The 19922-nt window shown below is 48.1% G+C and overlaps 1 protein-coding gene across 1 annotated transcript; it reads left to right on the forward strand.

Annotated features, from left to right (window-relative positions):
* The first annotated feature begins 1214 nt into the window (after positions 1–1214).
* On the forward strand, positions 1215–16549 carry tm4sf5 (transmembrane 4 L six family member 5). Its single transcript, XM_052044735.1, has 5 exons — positions 1215–1470; positions 5908–5988; positions 9411–9556; positions 11468–11657; positions 15231–16549. Exons 1-5 carry the CDS (start codon positions 1300–1302, stop codon positions 15243–15245), a joined length of 603 nt encoding a protein of 200 aa, XP_051900695.1. The 5' UTR covers positions 1215–1299; the 3' UTR covers positions 15246–16549.
* Positions 16550–19922: the final 3373 nt, after the last annotated feature.

Here is a 19922-nt window from a genome sequence, read left to right on the forward strand (position 1 = left end):
ACAGTTCTCAAAGTTCAGGTCAGCCAGTCATGAAGCAAAACGACGTGCAAAGGCTTTCGAAAACCACAGTAGAATGTAGAGAGAATGTAGAGAGGAGGCATTTACGGATTCCACAAGTTCCACGATGGAACCAATATGACACCTCAATCACCGAAGAACTCTGTTGCTTTTAGTCAGAGATGTCTGCCACTTCGAGGGCACTCGATACGTTGCCGTCCACAGATGTACCCAATATGCAGGTTAACGACAAAGTGAACACAGATTGCTCCAAAAATCCATACATGGATTGTAAAGTGACAATTTGTCCGTGCAGTTGTCAGCACTTCAGTGAAATCCACCTTCAGACTTACATCATTCCAGTTATAGATGCTTTTTCGCTCCCACTCGTAGCAGTCAGATGAAGCCACACACATCCAGGTGCCTTAAAGGGACACTCACCAAAGAGCAGCCTGGCTCGTAACACTATCTAACAACCTCTTAAACCCGTCAGTCGTATCTACCTCCACCACCTCTCTGGCAGCCCATTCCAGGCATCCACCACTCTCTGTAAAAAAACCTGCTCTGCACATCTCCTTTCAATTTACCCCCTCTCACCTTAAATACATGCCCTCTGGTATTAGACATTTCAACCATAGGAAAAAGATACCAACTGTCTATCTATGCCTCTCATAATCTTATAAACCTCTATCAGGTCTCCCCTCAGCCTCCACCGCTCCAGAGAAAACAACACAAGTTTGTCCGAACTCTCCTTATAGCACATGCCCTCTAGTCCAGGCAGCATCCTGGTGAACCTCTTCTGCACCCTCTCCAAAGCCTCCACATCCTTGCTGTCATGGGCTGACCAGAATTGAAAGCAGTACTCCAGATGCGGCCTAGCCAGTGTTTTAGTAAGCTGCAACATAACTTCCTGACTCTTGAACTCAATGCCTCGACTAGCAAAGGCACATCGTTCAACAGATGCTGCTCGACCTGCTGAACCCCTCCAGCAGATTGTTTGTTGCTGAAGATTCCAACCTTTGCAGTCTCTCGCGTCTCCAAAAGATCAGTTATGATCCTATTGAGTGACGGAACAGGCATGAAGGGCCGAATTGCCTACTCCTGCCCTTTTGTTTTATGCCCTCTGCTTAGTGATTATCTCTTGTTTGGTATCTCCCTGTGTTTGTACAATGAGGTAATTTCTCTTCCTTATCAGAGAGTAAACGGTGACTGCAGTTCAGAACAAGGAGGTAGCAGTCCTGAAAGCTGCTGAAGGTTTTCTCAGACATCAAGGTTTTCCAGTTCTGTGGATTGGCCCACACGATGTGCACCGGGCAGTGTTCTCGATGTATCGGCTTGATACTGATACCGTTGGCATTTATATGCATCGGAGCCAATCTTCTGCTCATTTTCCCCAACGCCGAGAGAAAATGGGTCCATCACATCACTCTTCAGGTCTGGCTAATGGGAGGAATAATCGGAGGTGGACTTTTTGTAAGTGTTCTTGTTTAGGTCTTTTCAAATCCTGATTGTCTCCCTATCAGAATCAGATTTATTATCACGGACATATGTTGTGAAATGTGTTGTTTTGCAGCAGGAGTACAGTGCAAGACATAAAAATTACTATAAATTACGAAAATAAATCAATAGTGTAAAAGAGGAATAACGAGGTAGTGTTCATGGGTTCGTGGACCGTTCAGAAATCTGACGGCGGAGGGGAAGAAGCTGTTCCTAAAACGTTGACGTGGGTCTTCAGGCTCCTGTACCTCCTCCCCGATGGTAGTAATGTGAAGAGGGCGTGTCCCGGATGGTGAGAGTCCTTAATCTCCCACTCCGCTCCTGTTGAAAGAGAGATAGTATAGAAACAGGCCTTTCGGCCCACTGAGTTTGCACTGACCATCAGCCACCCACTTTCACTCACCCTACCCTAACCCATTTTATTCTCCCCACTTTACCATTCAGTTCCCCCTAGATTCTACCCATTACCACACACTAGTCTTGTCTGATCCCTCTGTCTCCGATGAGCGGGAAGGCAGAGACCTTGAATAATGATCTGGGAGGTCATGAGTTCAAATCTCACACAGGCACCTGGAGAGTTTAGGCCCGTACTGTTTAATCCTTCCTCAAACTGGCATCTTATGACTAAATCAGTTAATTAATAAAGTTAATTAATAATTAATATTGATCAGTTGCGGATATGTGTGAAGAAATAGCAGATGGAGTTTAATCTGGCCAATGTAAGGTGTTACACTTTGGGAGAACCAATGTAAGGGACAGTACACTGTTAATGGCCGGACCCTTAACAGTGTTGATGTACAGAGGGATCTTGGGGTGCAAGTCCATGTTCCCGGAAAATGGCTGCACAGGTTGGTAGGGCAGTAGAGAAGACGTATGGCATGCTTGCCTTAATTAGTCAAGGCATTGAGTTCAAGAGTCAGGAAGTTATGTTGCACCTTTATAAAACTGGTTAGGTCGTGTTAGGCAGTATTGCATGCATTTCTGGTCACCCGTTACAGGAAGAATGTGGAGGCTTTGGAGAGGGTGCAGAAGAGGTTCACCAGGATGCTGCCTGGATTAGAGGGCATGTGCTATAAGGAGAGGTTGGACAAACATGGGTTGTTTTCTCTGGAGTGAGACCTGGAGTGAGACCTGGGGGGAGACCTGATAAAATTTATAAGATTATGAGAGGCATCAATAGATAGACAGCCGGTATCTTTTTCCCAGGTTCGAAATGTCTAATGCCAGAGGGCATGCATTTAAGGTATAGGCAGCATTTGCAATGTTAAGACTTTTGTCTAAAATAAGCCCTGTGCAGGTGCCGTTGAGCATTAATCTGATCATAGAGTCATACAGCACGGAAACAGGCCCTTCGGCCCATCCAGTCCATGCCAACCAAAGTGCCCATCCAAGCTAGTCCTACTTGCCTGCGTTTGGCCCATATCCTTCTGAACCTTTCCTACCCACGTTGCCTGCCGCAAATAGAAAGGAAATTACATCCTAGTTACCTTAACACGTTATGGATTTGCATATGGGGTGTAGTCATTAATCAAAGGTTGAAATATTTTGCAGACAGCAGAAAAGGGCCACATGTAATCTGCAGATGATAATTTCTGACATTAGGTGAGACAGTCCACAGAAAAAAGTGCAAAAATCGAAACAAAATGTGCAGATCTGAAGAAGTTTAACTGGTATATACTCAGAAATTAGCTAATATTAGTTTGCTTTCCTTGCATTGAACTTGTGAAGTGTCCAGAAACAGTAACTCTACTCTCTCCGCAGATGCTGCCTGACCTGCTGAGTGTTCCCAGCATTTTCTATTTTTATTTGAGATTTTCAGCACTTGCAGTTCTCTTTGTCGGTCAGACAGAAAGGGTGTCTTCCCTTCCAAATGTCAGAATCAGAATCAGGTTTATTATCACTGACTTGTATGTTGTGAAATTTGTTTTGCGGCAGCAGTACAGTGCAAGGACATAAAATTACTATAAATTAAAAATAAATAAATAGTGCAACAAAAAAGGAATAACAAGGTAGTGTTCATGCGTTCATGGACCGTTCAGAAATCTGATGGTGGAGGGGAAGAAGCTGTTCCTGAATCATTGAGTGTGGGTCTTCAGGCTCCTGTACCTCCTCCCCGATGGTAGTAACGAGAAGAGGGCATGTCCCGGATGGTGAGGGTCCTTAATGATGGATGCCACCTTCTTGAGGCACCGCTTCTTGAAGATGTCCTCGATGGTGGGGAAGGTTTTGCCCGTGATGGAGCTGGCTGAGTCTGCAGCCTCTTTTGATCCTGTGCATTGGAGCCTCCATACCAGGCGGTGAGGCAACCAGTCAGAATGTTCTCCACCATACATCTATAGAAATTTGTAAGAGTGTTTGGTGCCATACCGAATCTCCTCAAACTCCTAATGAGGTGGAGCCACTGGTGTGCCTTCTTCATGATTGCATCAATGTGTTGGGCCCAGGATAGATCCCCTGAGATGTTGACACCCAGGAACTTGAAGCTGCTCACCTTTTCCACCGCCGACCCCTCAATGAGGACTGGTGTGTGTTCTCCCGACTTCCCCTTCCTGAAGTCCACAATCAGTTCCTTGGTCTTGCTGACATTGAGTGTGAGGTTGTTGTTGCGACACCACTCAACCAGCCGATCTATCTCACTCCTGAACACCTCCTCATCGCCATGTCTGTCTTCACCTTGTAAACCTTTACTTATCCCTTTTTGTGCAAGCAAGCACAGACAGGGACCCTATTGGACCAGGTGAGGCATCACACCAGAACCCGACCCAGTCTTTGTTGAGGATGAAAAAGGAGTAATGTCAGGGCTGATGCTTCCCTTCCTGGTGCAGGGTGTTCAGATCATGTGTGATATTCTCATAAAGACAGGAAATGCTGGAAATTCTCAGCAGGTCAGGCAGCATCTGTGGAGAAACAGCTAACGTTTCGGGTTGAAAACCCTTCTTCAGAACTGAGAGAGTCCTGAGGACTCAAAACAGTTAGTTCTGCTATAATGCATGTTTCTAGAACACAAATTGGATATAACACGATTGATGAGTTAGGGAACACTATTTGTATTATGCAAACCAAATTGGATAAAATGCAATGTATGGTGGAGAGCATTCTGACTGGTTGCATCACTGCCTGGTACGGAGGCTCCAATGCACAGGATCGAAAGAGGCTGCAGAGGGTTGTAGACTCAGCCAGCTCCATCACAGGCACAACCCTTCCACGATCGAGGACACCTTCAAGAGGCGGTGCCTCAAGAAGGCGGCATCCATCACTAAGGACCCTCACCGTCTGGGACATGCCCTCTTCTCGTTACCACCATCGGGGAGGAGGTACAGGAGCCTGAAGACTCACACTCAGTGATTCAGGAACAGCTTCTTCCCCTCCGCCATCATATTCCTGAACGGTCCATGAACCCATGAACACCACCTTGTTATTCCTAATTACTTATTTTTGCAATTTATAGATTTTTATGTCTTTGCACTGTTCTGCTGCTGCAAAACAACAAATTTAACGCCATCTAAATTAATGATTCAGATTCTGATGTAGCTTAACCAAAGTTTAGTACAACTGAACCATGACTTCCTGACTTTGATACTCAACAACCATTAATCCGACTGTATGCAAATTCTTCCGTTTCTTTCAACAACAAATTTAACGCCATCTAAATTAATGATTCAGATTCTGATGTAGCTTAACCAAAGTTTAGTACAACTGAACCATGACTTCCTGACTTTGATACTCAACAACCATTAATCCGACTGTATGCAAATTCTTCCAAGTTTCTTTCAAGTAATTTTTCAAGCTAATAATAATAAAAAAAAGATATCTTTATTAGTCACGTGTACATCGAAACACGCAGTGAAATGCATCTTTTGTGTAGAGTGTTCTGGGGGCAGCCCGCAAGTGTCACCACGCTTCCAGCGCCAACATAGCATGTCCATAACGTCCTAACCCGTACACCTTTGGAATGTGGGAGGAAACCGGAGCACCCGGAGGAAACCCACGCAGACACGGGGAGAACGTACAAACTCCTTACGGACAGAGGCCGGAATTGAACCCGGGTCACCGGCGCTGTAAAGCGTTATGCTTTACAGGGTTAAGATTTACAAAGAACCCAAGGGGCAAGTTTTTCATACAGAAGGTATATGGAATGAACTGCTCGAGGAAGTGGTTGAGGCGGGTACAATTACAGCATGTAAAAGACTTTTAGACAGGATCATGGATAGGAAATGTTCAGGGTTAAACACAAATAAATGGGACTAACTCAAGAAGATACCTTGGTCAGTATGAACAAGTTGGGCTGAAGGAACTTTTACCATGTCTTATAACTCTGTGATGCTACAAAGCACTTAAACTCTCAGGATGATCTGCTGTGTTTACTACACTTTCCCACTTCACCATAAATGTTGGCGATATTTCTACCCACAGATCCTGTGCCCTGGGTGTGCTGCCATACGTGCCGGTGGGAAAGGTTGCTGTGGAGCCGGATGCTGTGGAAACAGATGTCGGGTAAGGTCCCCAATAGTTTGTAGAGTGACCTGCGGATCACAATGTCTGTCTGGCCAATGCTTTGGACGTTTAACAGAAGAATTCCTGCTGTCAACCAAAGTATTGACGGGTCGGTGAGTCAGGGAGAGTTGGGGGTTGGTGGGTTGGTGGGGGGAGAGTGGGGGATGTGAGTGGGGCTGGGTGTGAATGGGAGGTGGTGGGGTGAGTTGGGCTGGCAGTGGGTGACGTCGCCATGGAGGATCGAGGCTTTGAGTTCAAGAGTCAGGAAGTTATGTTGCAGCTTTATAAAACTCTGCTTAGGTTGCATCTGGAGTATTGTATTCAGTTCTGGTTGCCCCATTACAGGAAGGATGTGGAGGCTTTGGAGAAGGTGCAGAAGAGGTTCACCAGGATGCTGCCTGGATTAGAGGGCATGTGCTATAAGGAGAGTTTGGACAAACTTGGGTTGTTTTCTCCTGAGCGGTGGAGGCTGAGGGGAGACCTGATAGAGGTTTATAAGATTATGAGAGGCATAGATAGAGCAGACAGCCGGTATCTTTTTCCTCAGAATCAAAACGTCTAATACTAGAGGGCATGCGTTTAAGGTGAGAGGGGGTAAGTTCAAAGCAGATGTGCGGGGCAGGTTTTGGTTTACACAGAGAGTGGTGGGTGCCTGGAACGGGCTGCCAGGGGAGGTGGTGGAGGCAGATACGATAGAGGGGTTTAAGAGGCTGTTAGATAGGCACATGGATGTGCAGGGAATGGAGGGAGATGGACGTTCTGTAGGCAGAAGGGATTAGTTTAATCAGGTGTCATTAGCTTAATTAGATCGGTCCAACACTGTGGGCCAAAAGACCTATTGTACTTTTCTATGATCTATGTAAAGTGAATGGAGGGTGGGTGAGGTGGGGGTGTGGTGGGAGGTGCGGGGGTGTGTGAGAAGAGGGGAGGCACCATGGAAAGTGGCTGATGTCAGCACAAGTGAACAGCACCTTGGCAGACTCAGCATCAGAAGCGTCGAAGCCTTCTGTCCGCGTGGTGGGGAGTGAACCCACGACCAAACGCCAGGGCTCCCTCTGAGTGTGTAGACACCAGCCTGGGTGAGCGACGTGCTGGGAAGTTGCAGCCTGCATGGGCAGATTAGCAGAAGGAACGAGCCTGGAGCTATCGTGAGCGATTAAATCCCAACCTTTCCAACACACCCAGGAGTCGAGCCTTCGTCTGCTGACGATGCACCCACTCACACGTCTGCCTTTGAACTGTGATACCGTTCTAATCGACCTTGCTGTTGATCATTTACCAATGTTTGACCTTCGCTTGCACAATCTCCTACTGTTGTTGATTCATTATCAGGAGATATCGCTCCCTGTTCCCTGCTGATGATGCTCACAGTCCATTGACGATGTCGTTCTTGATTCCTTGCTGCATTGCTTCCGTCAATGTTCTTGATATTGCCCCTTCTGATACTACACCTTTCCGATATTAGCCTTGATCTATCAGGTTCCACGACCCTGCTGTTCTTGCTTTCTCGCAGGATTAATAACAAAGGGAGAGTTAAGAGTCTGAGAACGTAGCAGCACCACTGGGAAGGGAACGTGAGAGAGGTGATTGGTCCAGGACTCTGATAGCCATGGGGAAGGAGCTGCTCTTGAGTCTGGTCATCCGGACTTTCAAGCTCCCGTATCTTCTCCCAGAAAGTGGGAATGGCCAGGGTGGCAGGCATCCTTGACGATACTGTTAGCCTTCCCGAAGCTTCCACCACTCTCTGGGTGAAGCAAGTCCCCCTCAGGTCCCCTCTAAACCTATTGCCCCTTCCTCTAAATCTATGTCCTCTATTTTTGTTCACTTCTGATAACACAGAACAGAGAATAGGCCCTTCGGCCCACCATGCTGTGCCAAACTAATTAAGCCAATGGCACCTAATTAAACAACCCTTATCGACCACTATCCTCTGCCTTTGATGGGCAAGCCAGTTCTGAATCCAAACGGTCTGGTCAAGCCATGGATCCCATGCACCTTAATCCTCTGGATGAGCCTCCCATTAGGGACCTTGTCAAAGGCCTTACTAAAACCCATGTAGACAACATACAGAGAAAGGTTTCCTGCAGCCCACCGTATCTGGTGTCTCCATTGTACTATCCCCCTCATACCTCAATTGTGTCCCCTCTTAACCTCATCCTCTGCAAACATCACCAAACACCGAGACCTAGGACTCAACACTGCCCTCTGTAACTGGATCCTTGACTTTCTAACCAACAGACCGCGTCATTGAGGATAGGCAGCAATACCTCCGGCACGATTATTCTCAACACTGGTGCCCCACAAGGCTGCGTCCTGCGTCCTCAGCCCTCTACTCTACTCCCTATACACTCATGATGGTGTGGCCAGATTCTGCTCTAACTCCATCTACAAGTTTGCAGGCCGTATCTCAAACAGCGATGAGTCGGAGTACAGGAAGGAGATAGAGAGCTTAGTGACATGGTGTCATGAAAACAACCTTTCCCTCAATGTCAACAAAACAAAAGAGCTGGTCATTGACTTCAGGAAAGGGGGCGGTGTACATGCACCTGTCTAGACCTACGGTGCTGAGGTCGAGAGTGTTGAGAGCTTCAAGTTCCTGGGAGTGAACATCACCAACAGCCTGTCCTGGTCAAATCACGTAGATGCCATGGCCAAGAATGCTCACCAGTGCCTCTATTTCCTCAGGAGACTAAAGAAATTTGGTTTGTCCTCTTTGATTCTCACCAACTTTTATCGATGTGCCATAGAAAGCATCCTATCTGGATGTATCATGGCTTGGTACAGCAACTGCCCTGCCCAGGACCGCAAGAAACTGCAGAGAGTTGTGGACACAGCCCAGCTCATCATGGAAACCAGCCTCCCCGCCTTTACCTCTTGCTGCCTTGGTGAAGCAGCCAGCATAATCAAAGACCCCACCCACCCGGGACATTCTCTCTTCTCTCCTCTCCCATCAGGCAGAAGATACAGGAGCCTGAGGGCACGTACCACCAGGCTCAAGGACAGCTTCTACCCCACTGTGAAAAGACTATTGAATTGTTCCCTTATACAATACAATGGACTATGACCTCATGATCTACCTTGCTGTGACCTTGCACCTTATTGCACTGCACTTTCTCTGTAGCTGTGACACTTTACTCTGTACTGTTATTGCTTTTACCTGTACTACCTCAATGCACTCTGTACTAACCCAATGTAACTGCACTGTGTAATGAATTGACCTGTACGATCGGTATGCAAGACAAGTTTTTCACTGTACCTCGGTACAAGTGACAATAATAAACCAATACCCCTCCAGTCCACCCCCAGCCTCTCCATTTCAGCGCAGGTCTTTGCAGACTCCCGGATACTGCACCAAAAGAAAGGCCCTGTGACAGGCAGGGACATTCAGCCAGTGAGACTGAGAGTGTTTCTGTTCCTTACAGATGCTGCGATCTGTGTTCTCTTCCGCCTTCGGTGTCCTGGGCTCCTTCTACTGTCTGGTTGTGTCTGCGACAGGTCTGGGGCACGGCCCGTTGTGTATGGTAGAGTCTGGACAATGGGAATACCCCTTCCTGAACCTTCCGAACGGGTACGTACATCTTCATTTATCTTTACGACAAGCAAGAAGGCCATTCAGCCCCTCGAGTCTATGCCAGCTCTCTGACCTATCCCATCCCCTCTACTTATTTTCCTGTGAGCTATTATCAGGAGCAGATCACCAGTCAGTGATCTGTTGGGCTGTGGCAGGTCTGACCTCCCACAGCACTCAACACTTTGAAAGGTCTTCATTCTGTGAACACAGAGCAAGGGAGCCATCTGCCTCTATCAAGTGTCTTCTCTATCTAAGTAGTCAACTCTGATAATCCAGCACACCTGATGCTGGACCAGGCTATTGGATGCTTTGTATTATCATAGAACGTAGAACAGTCCAGCACAGGAACAGGCTCTTCAGCCCACCATGTCTGTGCCGAACACAAGTCCGAATTAAACTAAATCTCTTCGGCCTGCACACGATCCACATCCCTCCGTTCCCTGCATGTTCATGTGTCTGTCTAACAGCCTTTTAAACCCCACTGTCGTATCTGCCTCCACCACCACCCCTGGCAGCCCGTTCCAGGGACCCACCGCTCTCTGTGTAAAAAAACTTGTCCCGCACATGTCCTTCAAACTTTCCCCCTCTCACGTTAAATGCACGTCCTCTATTTCTACTTTGCAAAAAAGATTCTGACTCTCCACCCTAGCTATGCCTCTAATAATTTTATAAACTTCTAACAGGTCTCTCCTCAGCCTCCACCTCTCCAGAGAAAACAACCCAAGTTTGTCCAACCTCTCCTTACAGTTCATGCCCTCTAATCCAGGCAGCATCCTGGTGAACCTCTTTTGCACCCTCTCTAAAGCCTCCACATCCTTCCTATAATGGGGTGACCAGAACTGCACACAATATCCAAATGTAGCCTAACCAAAGTTTTATACAGCTGCAATATGACTTCCCGACACTAATACTCAATGCCCCAACTAATACTCCAACACATTTTCAATTCACTTTTTTCTTAAGATATTATACAGCAGAATGTTAAATACTCCACTGCATCCGGTAAGTTTCAAGGAAGTTCAGGATTCAGAACAAGGTGATTTTTAAGGATTGCAGCAATCAGAACCATCTCCTGAGGTCGAATTGCCATTTGCTGCTGCTCTGTCTCACAGGAGGGCTGTCTTACATTGAGATGGTTGTTCAACGGAAGCCGTGAATCAGGCATGGACGGTGCCCGTGACACATACACTGGGATCCGTGTGAAATTTTCCTTTATCGTTGAGATACGGCAGTTGGTTTGATCACCCTGCCCACAACAGGGGTGCTGCTCAGTCACCTGTGTGCTGGGATCAATTTCCCTCGCTCTGTTGCGTGCTATTCCCCAACAGTGCATTATCGCAGCAGAAAATTCTGGGGATACTCAGCAGGTCAAGATAAGATCAGATCTCTTTATTAGTCACATGTACATCGAAACACACAGTGAAACACATCTTTTGTGTAGAGTGTTCTGGGGCAGCCCGCAAGTGTCGCCACGCTTCCGGCGCCAACATAGCATGCGCACAACTTCCTAACCCGTACGTCCCACGAATGTGGGAGGAAACCGGAGCACCTGGGGGAAACTCACTCAGACACACGGGGAGAATGTACAAACTCCTCACAGACAGCGGCCGGAATTGAACCCCAGTCATCGGTGCTGTAATGGCGTTACACTAACCGCTACACTACCCTGCCTGCCGTGACTACAGATGCAAGCAGCATCTGTGGAGAGGGAAAAGCAGTGCTCACATTGTAAGCCAATAACACATCTCCTTCTGCTTCTCAGCGAAGGAACGTCATCGATGGGGTGGGTTGGGAAAGGAAGGTGCATCAGTGATGCTGGGTTGGGAAAGGAAGGTGCATCAGCGTTGAAGTTACAATTTTCTCCCAATGCTACGACAAAAAAGAGAAAAGCAATTATTTTCCCAACAGGACTAACTACCTGATGAACCAGACCATGTGGGATACATGTATTGAGCCCAAGGATATTGTCATGTGGAACGTGGTCTTATTCTCAATCCTACTTGCGTCCAGTTCGATCGAGCTGGTTTTATGCACCTTGCAGACCATTAACGCGGTGATTGGAGTGTTCTGTGGAGATTGCAGGAAGAAAAACAAGAAAGTAAGTCAAGTCGTATTTATTGTCATGTGCACACGTACGGCGAGGTACAGGTACAGTGGAAAACATGCTTGCAGCAGCACCACAGGCACGTAGGTACAGACAACAACACAGAACATAAATTATACATGAAATATACAAGACGGTGGAGAGAGAAAGAAAAAGGTGTTCAAAGACAGGACCTTATTGCAAAAAAAAACAAAGACACAATCAGAGACATGTCCACGGCAATGCAAGAGGTGGTGGGTAGTGTTCCGTTGCTGAGGTAGGGTTAGGGTTGTGCAGGTTGGTTCAAGAGCCGAATGGTTGAAGGGAAGTAGCTGTTCCTGAACCTGGTGGTGTGGGACTTCAGGCTTCTGTACCTCCTGCCCGACGGTAGCAGAGAGAAGAGGGCATGGCCTGGATGGTGGGGATCTTTGATGATAGATGCCGCCTTCTTGAGGCAGCGCCTCCTGTAGGTGCCATCAATGTGGGGAAGGCTGTGCCCATGATGGACCGGGCTGTGTCTACTACTCTCCGCAGCCTCTTGTGTTCCTGTGTGTTGGAATTGCAACCAGTCAGGAAACTTTCAACTGCGCATGTGCAGAAGTTTGTTGGAGTGTTTGGCGACTTGCCGAATCTCCTTAAGCTTCTAAGAAAGCAGAGGTGCCTTCTTCGTGATTGCGTCTGTGTGCTGGGCCCAGGACAGGTCGTCCGAGATGTTAACGCCCAGGAATTTGAAGCTGCTGACCCTCTCCGGCTCTGACCCACCAATGAGAACTGGCAGGTGGTCTCCCGACTTCCTGTTTCTGAAGTCAATGATTGGCTCCTTCGTTCTAAGAGCGTAGAACACCACAGCACAGTACAGGCCCTTCGGCCCACAGTGTTGTGCTGACATTTTATCCTGCTCTAAGATCTATCTAACCCTTCCCTCCCACATAGCTCCCCATTTCTTTATCATTCATGTGTCTATCTCTTAAATATCCCTAACGTAGCTGCCCCCGCAACCTCTGCCGGCAGTGCATTCCACGCACCCACCACTCTCTGTGTAAAAAGCTTACCCCTGACATCGCCCTTATACCTTCCTCCAATCACCTTCAAATTGTGCCCCCTCGTGTTAGCCATTGTCGCCCTGGGAAAAAGTCTCTGACTGTCCACTCGATCTATGCCTCTTATCATCTTGTACACCTCTATCAAATCACCTCTCATCCTCCTCCTCTCTAAAGAGGAGAGCCCTAGCTCGCTCAATCTATCTTCTGTTGGCGTTAATCGTGAGGTTGTAGTTGTGGCATCACTCAACCAGATGTCCAGTCTCACTCCTGTACACTGACTCGTCATCACCAGTGGTTCAGCCAACAACAGGGTTAACGGCAGTCCTGTCGGTCTGAACACAAGGGGGTGAAAGTGTCCTCCCCGCGCTCTATGACACTACGGACCTGTCTCACTGACTCTCTCCAAGTCCCCTGGCCACTTGGTGCACTGCCATTCAACACTGTGGCTCTGACCATCCCTGACAACGTTCGGGGAAGTGACGGGAAAGAACTTTGGCTGCGGGAATGGGGGTCCTGATTGGAAAATATCCCCGGGCCCTTACAGGCTAGCAACTTCTCTGCTTGGGACTGCAAGAAATTGCAGAGAGTTGTGGACATCATGGAAACCAGCCTCCCCTCCACGGACTCTGTCTATACTTCTCACTGCCTCGGTAAAGCAGCCGACATAATCAAAGACCCCACCCACCCTGGACATTCTCTCTTCTCCCCTCTCCCATTGGGCAGAAGATACGAAAGCCTGAAAGCACGTACCACCAGGCTCAAGGACAGCTTGTATCCCACTGTTAGAAGATTATTGAACGGTCCCCTAGTATGATAAAATGGACACTTGACCTTACAATCTACCTCGTTATGGCCTTGCACCTTATTGTCTGCCTGCACTGCACTTTGTAACACTTTATTCTGCATTCTGTTATTGTTTTACCTTGTACTACCTCAATGCACTGTTGTAATGAATTGATCTGTATGGACAGTGTGCAAGACAAGCTTTTCACTGTACCTCAGTACAAGTGACAATACTAAACCAATTTAATCAGGGAGAGTAGGTCCCCTGAAGCAGTCATTAAGTACAAAAATTGGGACGTCATGATACAGCTGAACAAGACGTAGGTGAGACTGCACCTGGAACCTTGTGTCCTATTCTGGTTGCCGTACTATACAAAGGATGTGATTAATCCAGAGAAAAGCTTCACAAGGATGTTGCCGGAATTGGACAGCTTCAGGAGAAACTGGCTAGGCTGGGACTGTTTTCCCTGGAGGCTGAGGGGTGACCCTCCAGAGGTTTATAAAATCGTGAAGGGGCAGAGATAAGGTGAATGTTCACAGTCTTTCTTCCCCCAGGGTAGGGGGAGTCTAAAACTAGAGGGCACAGGTTTAAGGTGAGAGGGGAAAGATTTAGAGGGGACCTGAGGGGCAAGTTTTTCACACAGAGGGTGGTGGGTGTATAGAACCAGCTTCCAGAGGCAGGTACAATTACAGTGTTTAAAAGATAATTAGGTCGGTACGTGGATAGGAAAGGCTTATGGGCCAAATTGGACTAGCTCAGGAAGGCACGGATGAGTTGGGCCGAATGGTCTATTTCTGTGTGGTATTACTCTATAACTCCATTACTCTACAAAGTTAATGGCAGGATTCTGGGCAGTGTGGAGGAGCAGAGGGGTCTGGGGGTTCATATCCACAGATCCCTGAAAGTCGCCTCTCAGGTAGATAGGGTAGTTAAGAAAGCTTATGGGATGTTAGCTTTCATAAGTCGTGGGATCAAGTTTAAGAGCCGCGAGGTAATGATGCAGCTCTACAAAACTCTGGTTAGACCACACTTAGAGTACTGTGTCCAGTTCTGGTCGCCTCATTATAGGAAGGATGTGGAAGCGTTGGAAAGGGTGCAGAGGAGATTTACCAGGATGCTGCCTGGTTTAGAGAGTATGTATTATGAGGAGAGACTAAGGGAGCTAGGGCTTTACTCTTTGGAGAGGAGGAGGATGAGAGGAGACATGATAGAGGTGTACAAAATATTAAGAGGAATAGATAGAGTGGACAGCCAGCGCCTCTCTCCCAGGGCACCAATGCTCAATACAAGAGGGCATGGCTTTAAAGTAATGGGTGGGAAGTTCAAGGGAGATATCAGAGGGAGGTTTTTTACCCAGAGAGTGGTTGGGGCATGGAATGCACTGCCTGGGGTGGTGGTGGAGGCAGGTACATTGGTCAAATTCAAGAGGTTGCTAGATAAGCATATGGAGGAATTTAAAATAGAGGGATATGGGGGAGGAAGGGGTTAGATAGTCTTAGGCGAGGTTTAAAGGTCAGCACAACATTGTGGGCTGAAGGGCCTGTATTGTGCTGCACTGTTCTATGATTCTATGATAACTCTTGTGTCAACCCCCTCCCCTAGTGGTTCAAGATTTCCCCACCTCTCACAGCTTGTAACCCTTCACGTCATTCCCCACTCTTACATTTCGATGAGATCACCTCTACGTACGCTCCAGAGGATTTATGTTGCGGTTATATCTGCAAACTTGGACCTCACCTTGCACCTTCTTTCTTTTTGTAGGGCGATGGTGATTAATGTTCAGACCTGGCGAGGCGACAACGTAGATTTTGACGCCCCCTTGTTGATTCCAGCAACCTGAAATGTCTTCACGCTCTCAGCCAGTAGTTTCAGTGGGCATCCCCCCACCCCCCCCCCCCCCCGTTCCATTTGTACATTCCAAGGATGATGGCAGTCTGCTCTGGCTTGTTATGACTCCAGGAGATGGGACCTACACGCACGGAACCAAGACTTCTGACCAAGGATACATCTCCAACTTCATCGCATTCCAATCAGAGACCTGATAAACCGTTACTCCTCAGTGCCTCAGAGCAGATGCCCCTTAGAGCGGATGCCCCCAGCACCGCTCAGTCCCTCTCAGAGCAGATGCCCCCCAGCACTGCTCAAACCCTCTCTGCCTCTCTCATTTCCACTACTTTTCTCGTGCTTTTTATCTTCCAGTCTCTCCCCTCCCGTTCTCCCTATTTATTTCTGTCTCTCTCGCCGCCTCTCTGTCTCTCACTCTATCAAGTTTATAGTCACGGGCATACACACCCAGGGTATTAAATGCCATGAAAATGAGCCCTTTCCAGCAACAACATAACAAATAAATTAACATAAATTATACATAACTTAAAAGACAAAAGTAAACAAAATAAAATAATGATATTAGTTGAGAGAGAGGAAGAATATAATCTCATTCTATCTCTCATAGTATCTGTGTCTCTCCATCTCCATCCCTCCTTCACCATCTCTCTCTCTCTATCTTTCCCTCTCTCTCCCTCTCTCTCTCTTTCTCTCCCTCACTTGTCCCTTGGGATATCATTAGCTGCCGTACCCAGTGAAGGTGATGGGATTCCCCAGCAGGCAAGGGGACTGACCTCTCTGGTCCAAGCGTCAAACCTCAGATACCACCAGGAAGGGGGGGGGGTGAATGCTCGAGTGGAGAACATAGGAACTGTTGGCCCAGGCGATGAGTCGGGCGGTGGCCAGAACAAGTGAGGAAGTGGTGAGCAAGGCTTACGGGGTAAGAGGGCTTGGTTGGGGTGGTCAGGGAGGTGGGGGGGGGGGGGAAGTTAGCATGGAATTTGTTCAGAGATCTGCAGGGATCAGGGATCGTGGTCTGAATCAGGGGAAAGAGGGAGCGGAATGGGATGGATATATTGGAGAATGGGATAGGGAGGGATGTGAGCACAGGATATATTGGGCAGGAAGGGCAGTGGGTAGGAATGCTTTTCAACATAAACTCCAAAAGTTATTGAAGATAGTTGGTGAGGTGTAATATTTGGCCCCAAAGTTTTGTTTTTTTTTATCAGACCCTGTTGTTTTGCTTCTGTATGATCTTACGACTTAATAAATACGATTTAACTTGACATGGTGCTGATGGTGATGAGATTTCTTTATTAGTCACATGTACATCAAAACACACAGTGAAATGCATCTTTTGCATAGAGTGTTCTGGGGGCAGCCCGCAAGTGTCGCCACGCTTCCGGCGCCAACATAGCATGCCCACAACTTCCTAACCCGTACGTCTTTGGAATGTGGGAGGAAACCGGAGCACCCAGAGGAAACCCACACAGACACGGGAAGAACGTACAAACTCCTTACAGACAGGGGCGGGAATTGAACCCGGGTTGCTGGTGCTGTAATAGTGTTACGCTTCCCTCTCTCTCTCACACACACACCTCCCCCTCTCTCTGGTCAACCAGACACAGCAGCAGTGCGCGGCCACCATGTCTCCGCCGCAGACAAAAGCAGTAAGATGGCAAATTTTCCGGAATCACTGCCACACCCCGGGCTTGTGCATGGAAACTGGCTGCCACGTTGAAATGGACTGGGGTCCTCTTCCCCACCGAGTCGTAACGATGCGTGGTCGTTGCATTCTCCAAGGGGTGTGAGGCCACTCTGTTCCCCGCAGGGGAGGCTGTGAGTGGTCAGCGTTAGTCGACGGTTCCGGACGCGAGAAGACCGCAGGGTGCGGGGAAAAGCAACGAGAGCAACGTCCTTGACTGCAGTGTTCATCCCCGTCTGTGTCGCAGCCAGGCAGAGGAACGGAAGAGTGGACAATGAACTCGAAGCCCGTTGTGAAAGACAAGCTCTGTCTGTGTGCGGTGGTTGTCAAACTCTCTCTTCAGGCAGCCATTGTCTCGAGGATAATGTCAATTACCACTTCATGGGGCAATATACCCATTCTATGCAAACTGGAGGAACACCACCTCATACTCCCCCTGGAGGGTCTACAACCCAACAACATGGACATGGACAACCCAGTAACCTACTCCCTTTTCTCTCTCCTCCTGACCCACCCAGTTCCTCCTACACCCACCCCAGATCCCCATCTCCCTGTCTCTTTTCCCCTCCCCTACCCTCTGCACCTGTCCATCACCTGCACGCTCCTCCCACTGGGTCCCCACCCCCCCTACTGTTCCCATCTGCCCTCCCCACCTCCCTCACTTGGTTCCATTGCTCTACCTTCCTCTCCTATCAGATCCCACCATCTGCAGCCCTGTGTCACCCCCACCTCTCACCTCGCGGCTTCTGTCACTCTTCCTGCCCTCCCCTCCTCCATCTGCCAATCACCTGGATCCACCTATCACCTGCCGGCTCTTGCCCCACCCCTTCCCCTCACCTCTTTATACCGGCTACCTCCCCTCCACTCTTTCAGTCCAGATGAAGGGTCTCGACCTGAAACGCTGACTGTCCGTTTCTCTCCACAGATGCTGCCTGACCTGCTGAGTTCTGCCACCTTGTGTGTCGCATCAGTCTACAACATCCCATCCATCGTAGACATCACCCAGCACAGCCTATCCATTCTACACATCACTGGAGTACAGCCCATGGATTCTAGATATCAGTCCAGAACATGCCATCCATTCCATATGTTATTCTAGTACAGCCCGTCCACTCTAGACACCAGCCTCATACAATCTGTACATTCCAGGTATAAATCTAGTAAAAAGCATCCACTCTAGACATCAGTCTAGTACAGACCATCCAATCTAGATGTCAGTCTAGTACAGCCCATCCACTCTAGACATCAGCGCCTCATCCAACCTGTACATTCTAGGTATAAACCTAGTAAAAAAAATCATCCACTCTAGATGTCAGTCTAGTACAGATCATCCAATCTAGATGTCAGTCTAGTACAGCCCATCCACTCTAGACATCAGCCTCATACAATCTGTACGTTCTAGGTATAAATCTAGTAAAAACCATCCACTCTAGACATCAGTCTAGTACTTCCCATCCACTCTAGATAACAGTCTAATACAGCCCTTCCATGCTCAATATCAGTCTAGTACAACCTGCATATTCTAGGTATAAATCTAGTACAGTCTATCTATTCTAGATATCAGTCTAGTACAGCCTGTCCACTCTAGACATCAGTCTAGTATAGTCCGCCCATTTTAGGTAGCATTCCAGTACAGCCCATCCATTCTGTCTATGTCTAGTATAGTCTACACATTTCAGATATTGTTCAAGTAGAGCCCATCCGTTCTAGCTGTCAGTCTAGTACTTCCCACCCATTCCAGAAACCAGTCTAGTATATCCATCCACTCTAGATATCAGTTGAATACAGCCCATTCATTCGAGAACAGCCCATCTATTCGATATATCAACCAGGTAACTGTACAGTCAAAGAACATTTGCAATTGACATCTGTGGTGTTGTGACATAGTTGGTGGTGCTGTCTGATATACCTCTGGCTGGAATGGGTAAGGAGGGTGTAAGGGGTGCAGAGTGGACTAACTTAAATAAATCATGCACAAAGTCACTGAATTGGTATTTGAATTTTGCTCACCCAGTCTACTGCGACAGCACCTCCCGAACCCCCCACCCCTCCCACCAGGAAGGACGAGGGCGGCGGGTGCCAGGGAAACACCACCACCCGCAGCCTCCCCTCCGAGTCTCACACCATCCCGACTTGGAACTACCTCGCTATTCCTTCATCACCGCAGGGTCCGAATCCCGGAACTCCCTCCCCACTAGCACCGCGGGAGCACCTTCACCAGAAGGACTGCAGCGGTTCGAGGGGACAGCTCACCCTCACCTTCTCAAGGGGCAGTTAGGGACGGGGAATAAATGCTGGTCTTGCCGTGGATAATAAATAAAATAAATTGCAGTGTTCATCCAAGCAATCAACTTATAAATTAATAATTAATGTCTGAACATGATCGTTGAGTTAAAAATGTGTACATTGTAGAAGTGGACAATAACAAGGTGGTTGGTCTGCCTTTTGATAAGACAATTTATTGGGCAGCACAGTGGCACAGCGCGTAGGGCCACTGTTTCACAGCCACAGGGACCCTGGTTCAATCCTGACCCCTGGCGCTGTGTGTGTGTGTGTGCGTGCGTGCGTGCGTGCGTGCGTGTGTGTGTGTGGAGTTTGCACGTTCTCCCTGTGACCCCCTGGGTTTCCCCCCCCGGGTGCTCTGGTTTCCTCCTACATCCCAAAGTTAAATTGAAGGGCAAGGCTGGAAAATTTGGGTGATGAGAGATATCTAGGGTCTGGTCAGGAAGAAGGAGGCATATGTCAGCCATAGGCAGCCGGGATCAAGCAAGGCACGAGGAGTATGAGGGATGTAGAAGTAGAATTAAAAAGGATATTAGTAGGGCAAAAAGGAGCAATGAGAGACAAGATAAAGAGGAATTCTGAACGATTCTATGTGTATTAAAACTAGGGGGAGAGTAGGTCGCTTGAGGTACCAGTGTGGT

The sequence above is a fragment of the Pristis pectinata genome, chromosome 37, assembly GCF_009764475.1.
Source record: "Pristis pectinata isolate sPriPec2 chromosome 37, sPriPec2.1.pri, whole genome shotgun sequence".
Lineage (NCBI taxonomy): Eukaryota > Metazoa > Chordata > Chondrichthyes > Rhinopristiformes > Pristidae > Pristis > Pristis pectinata.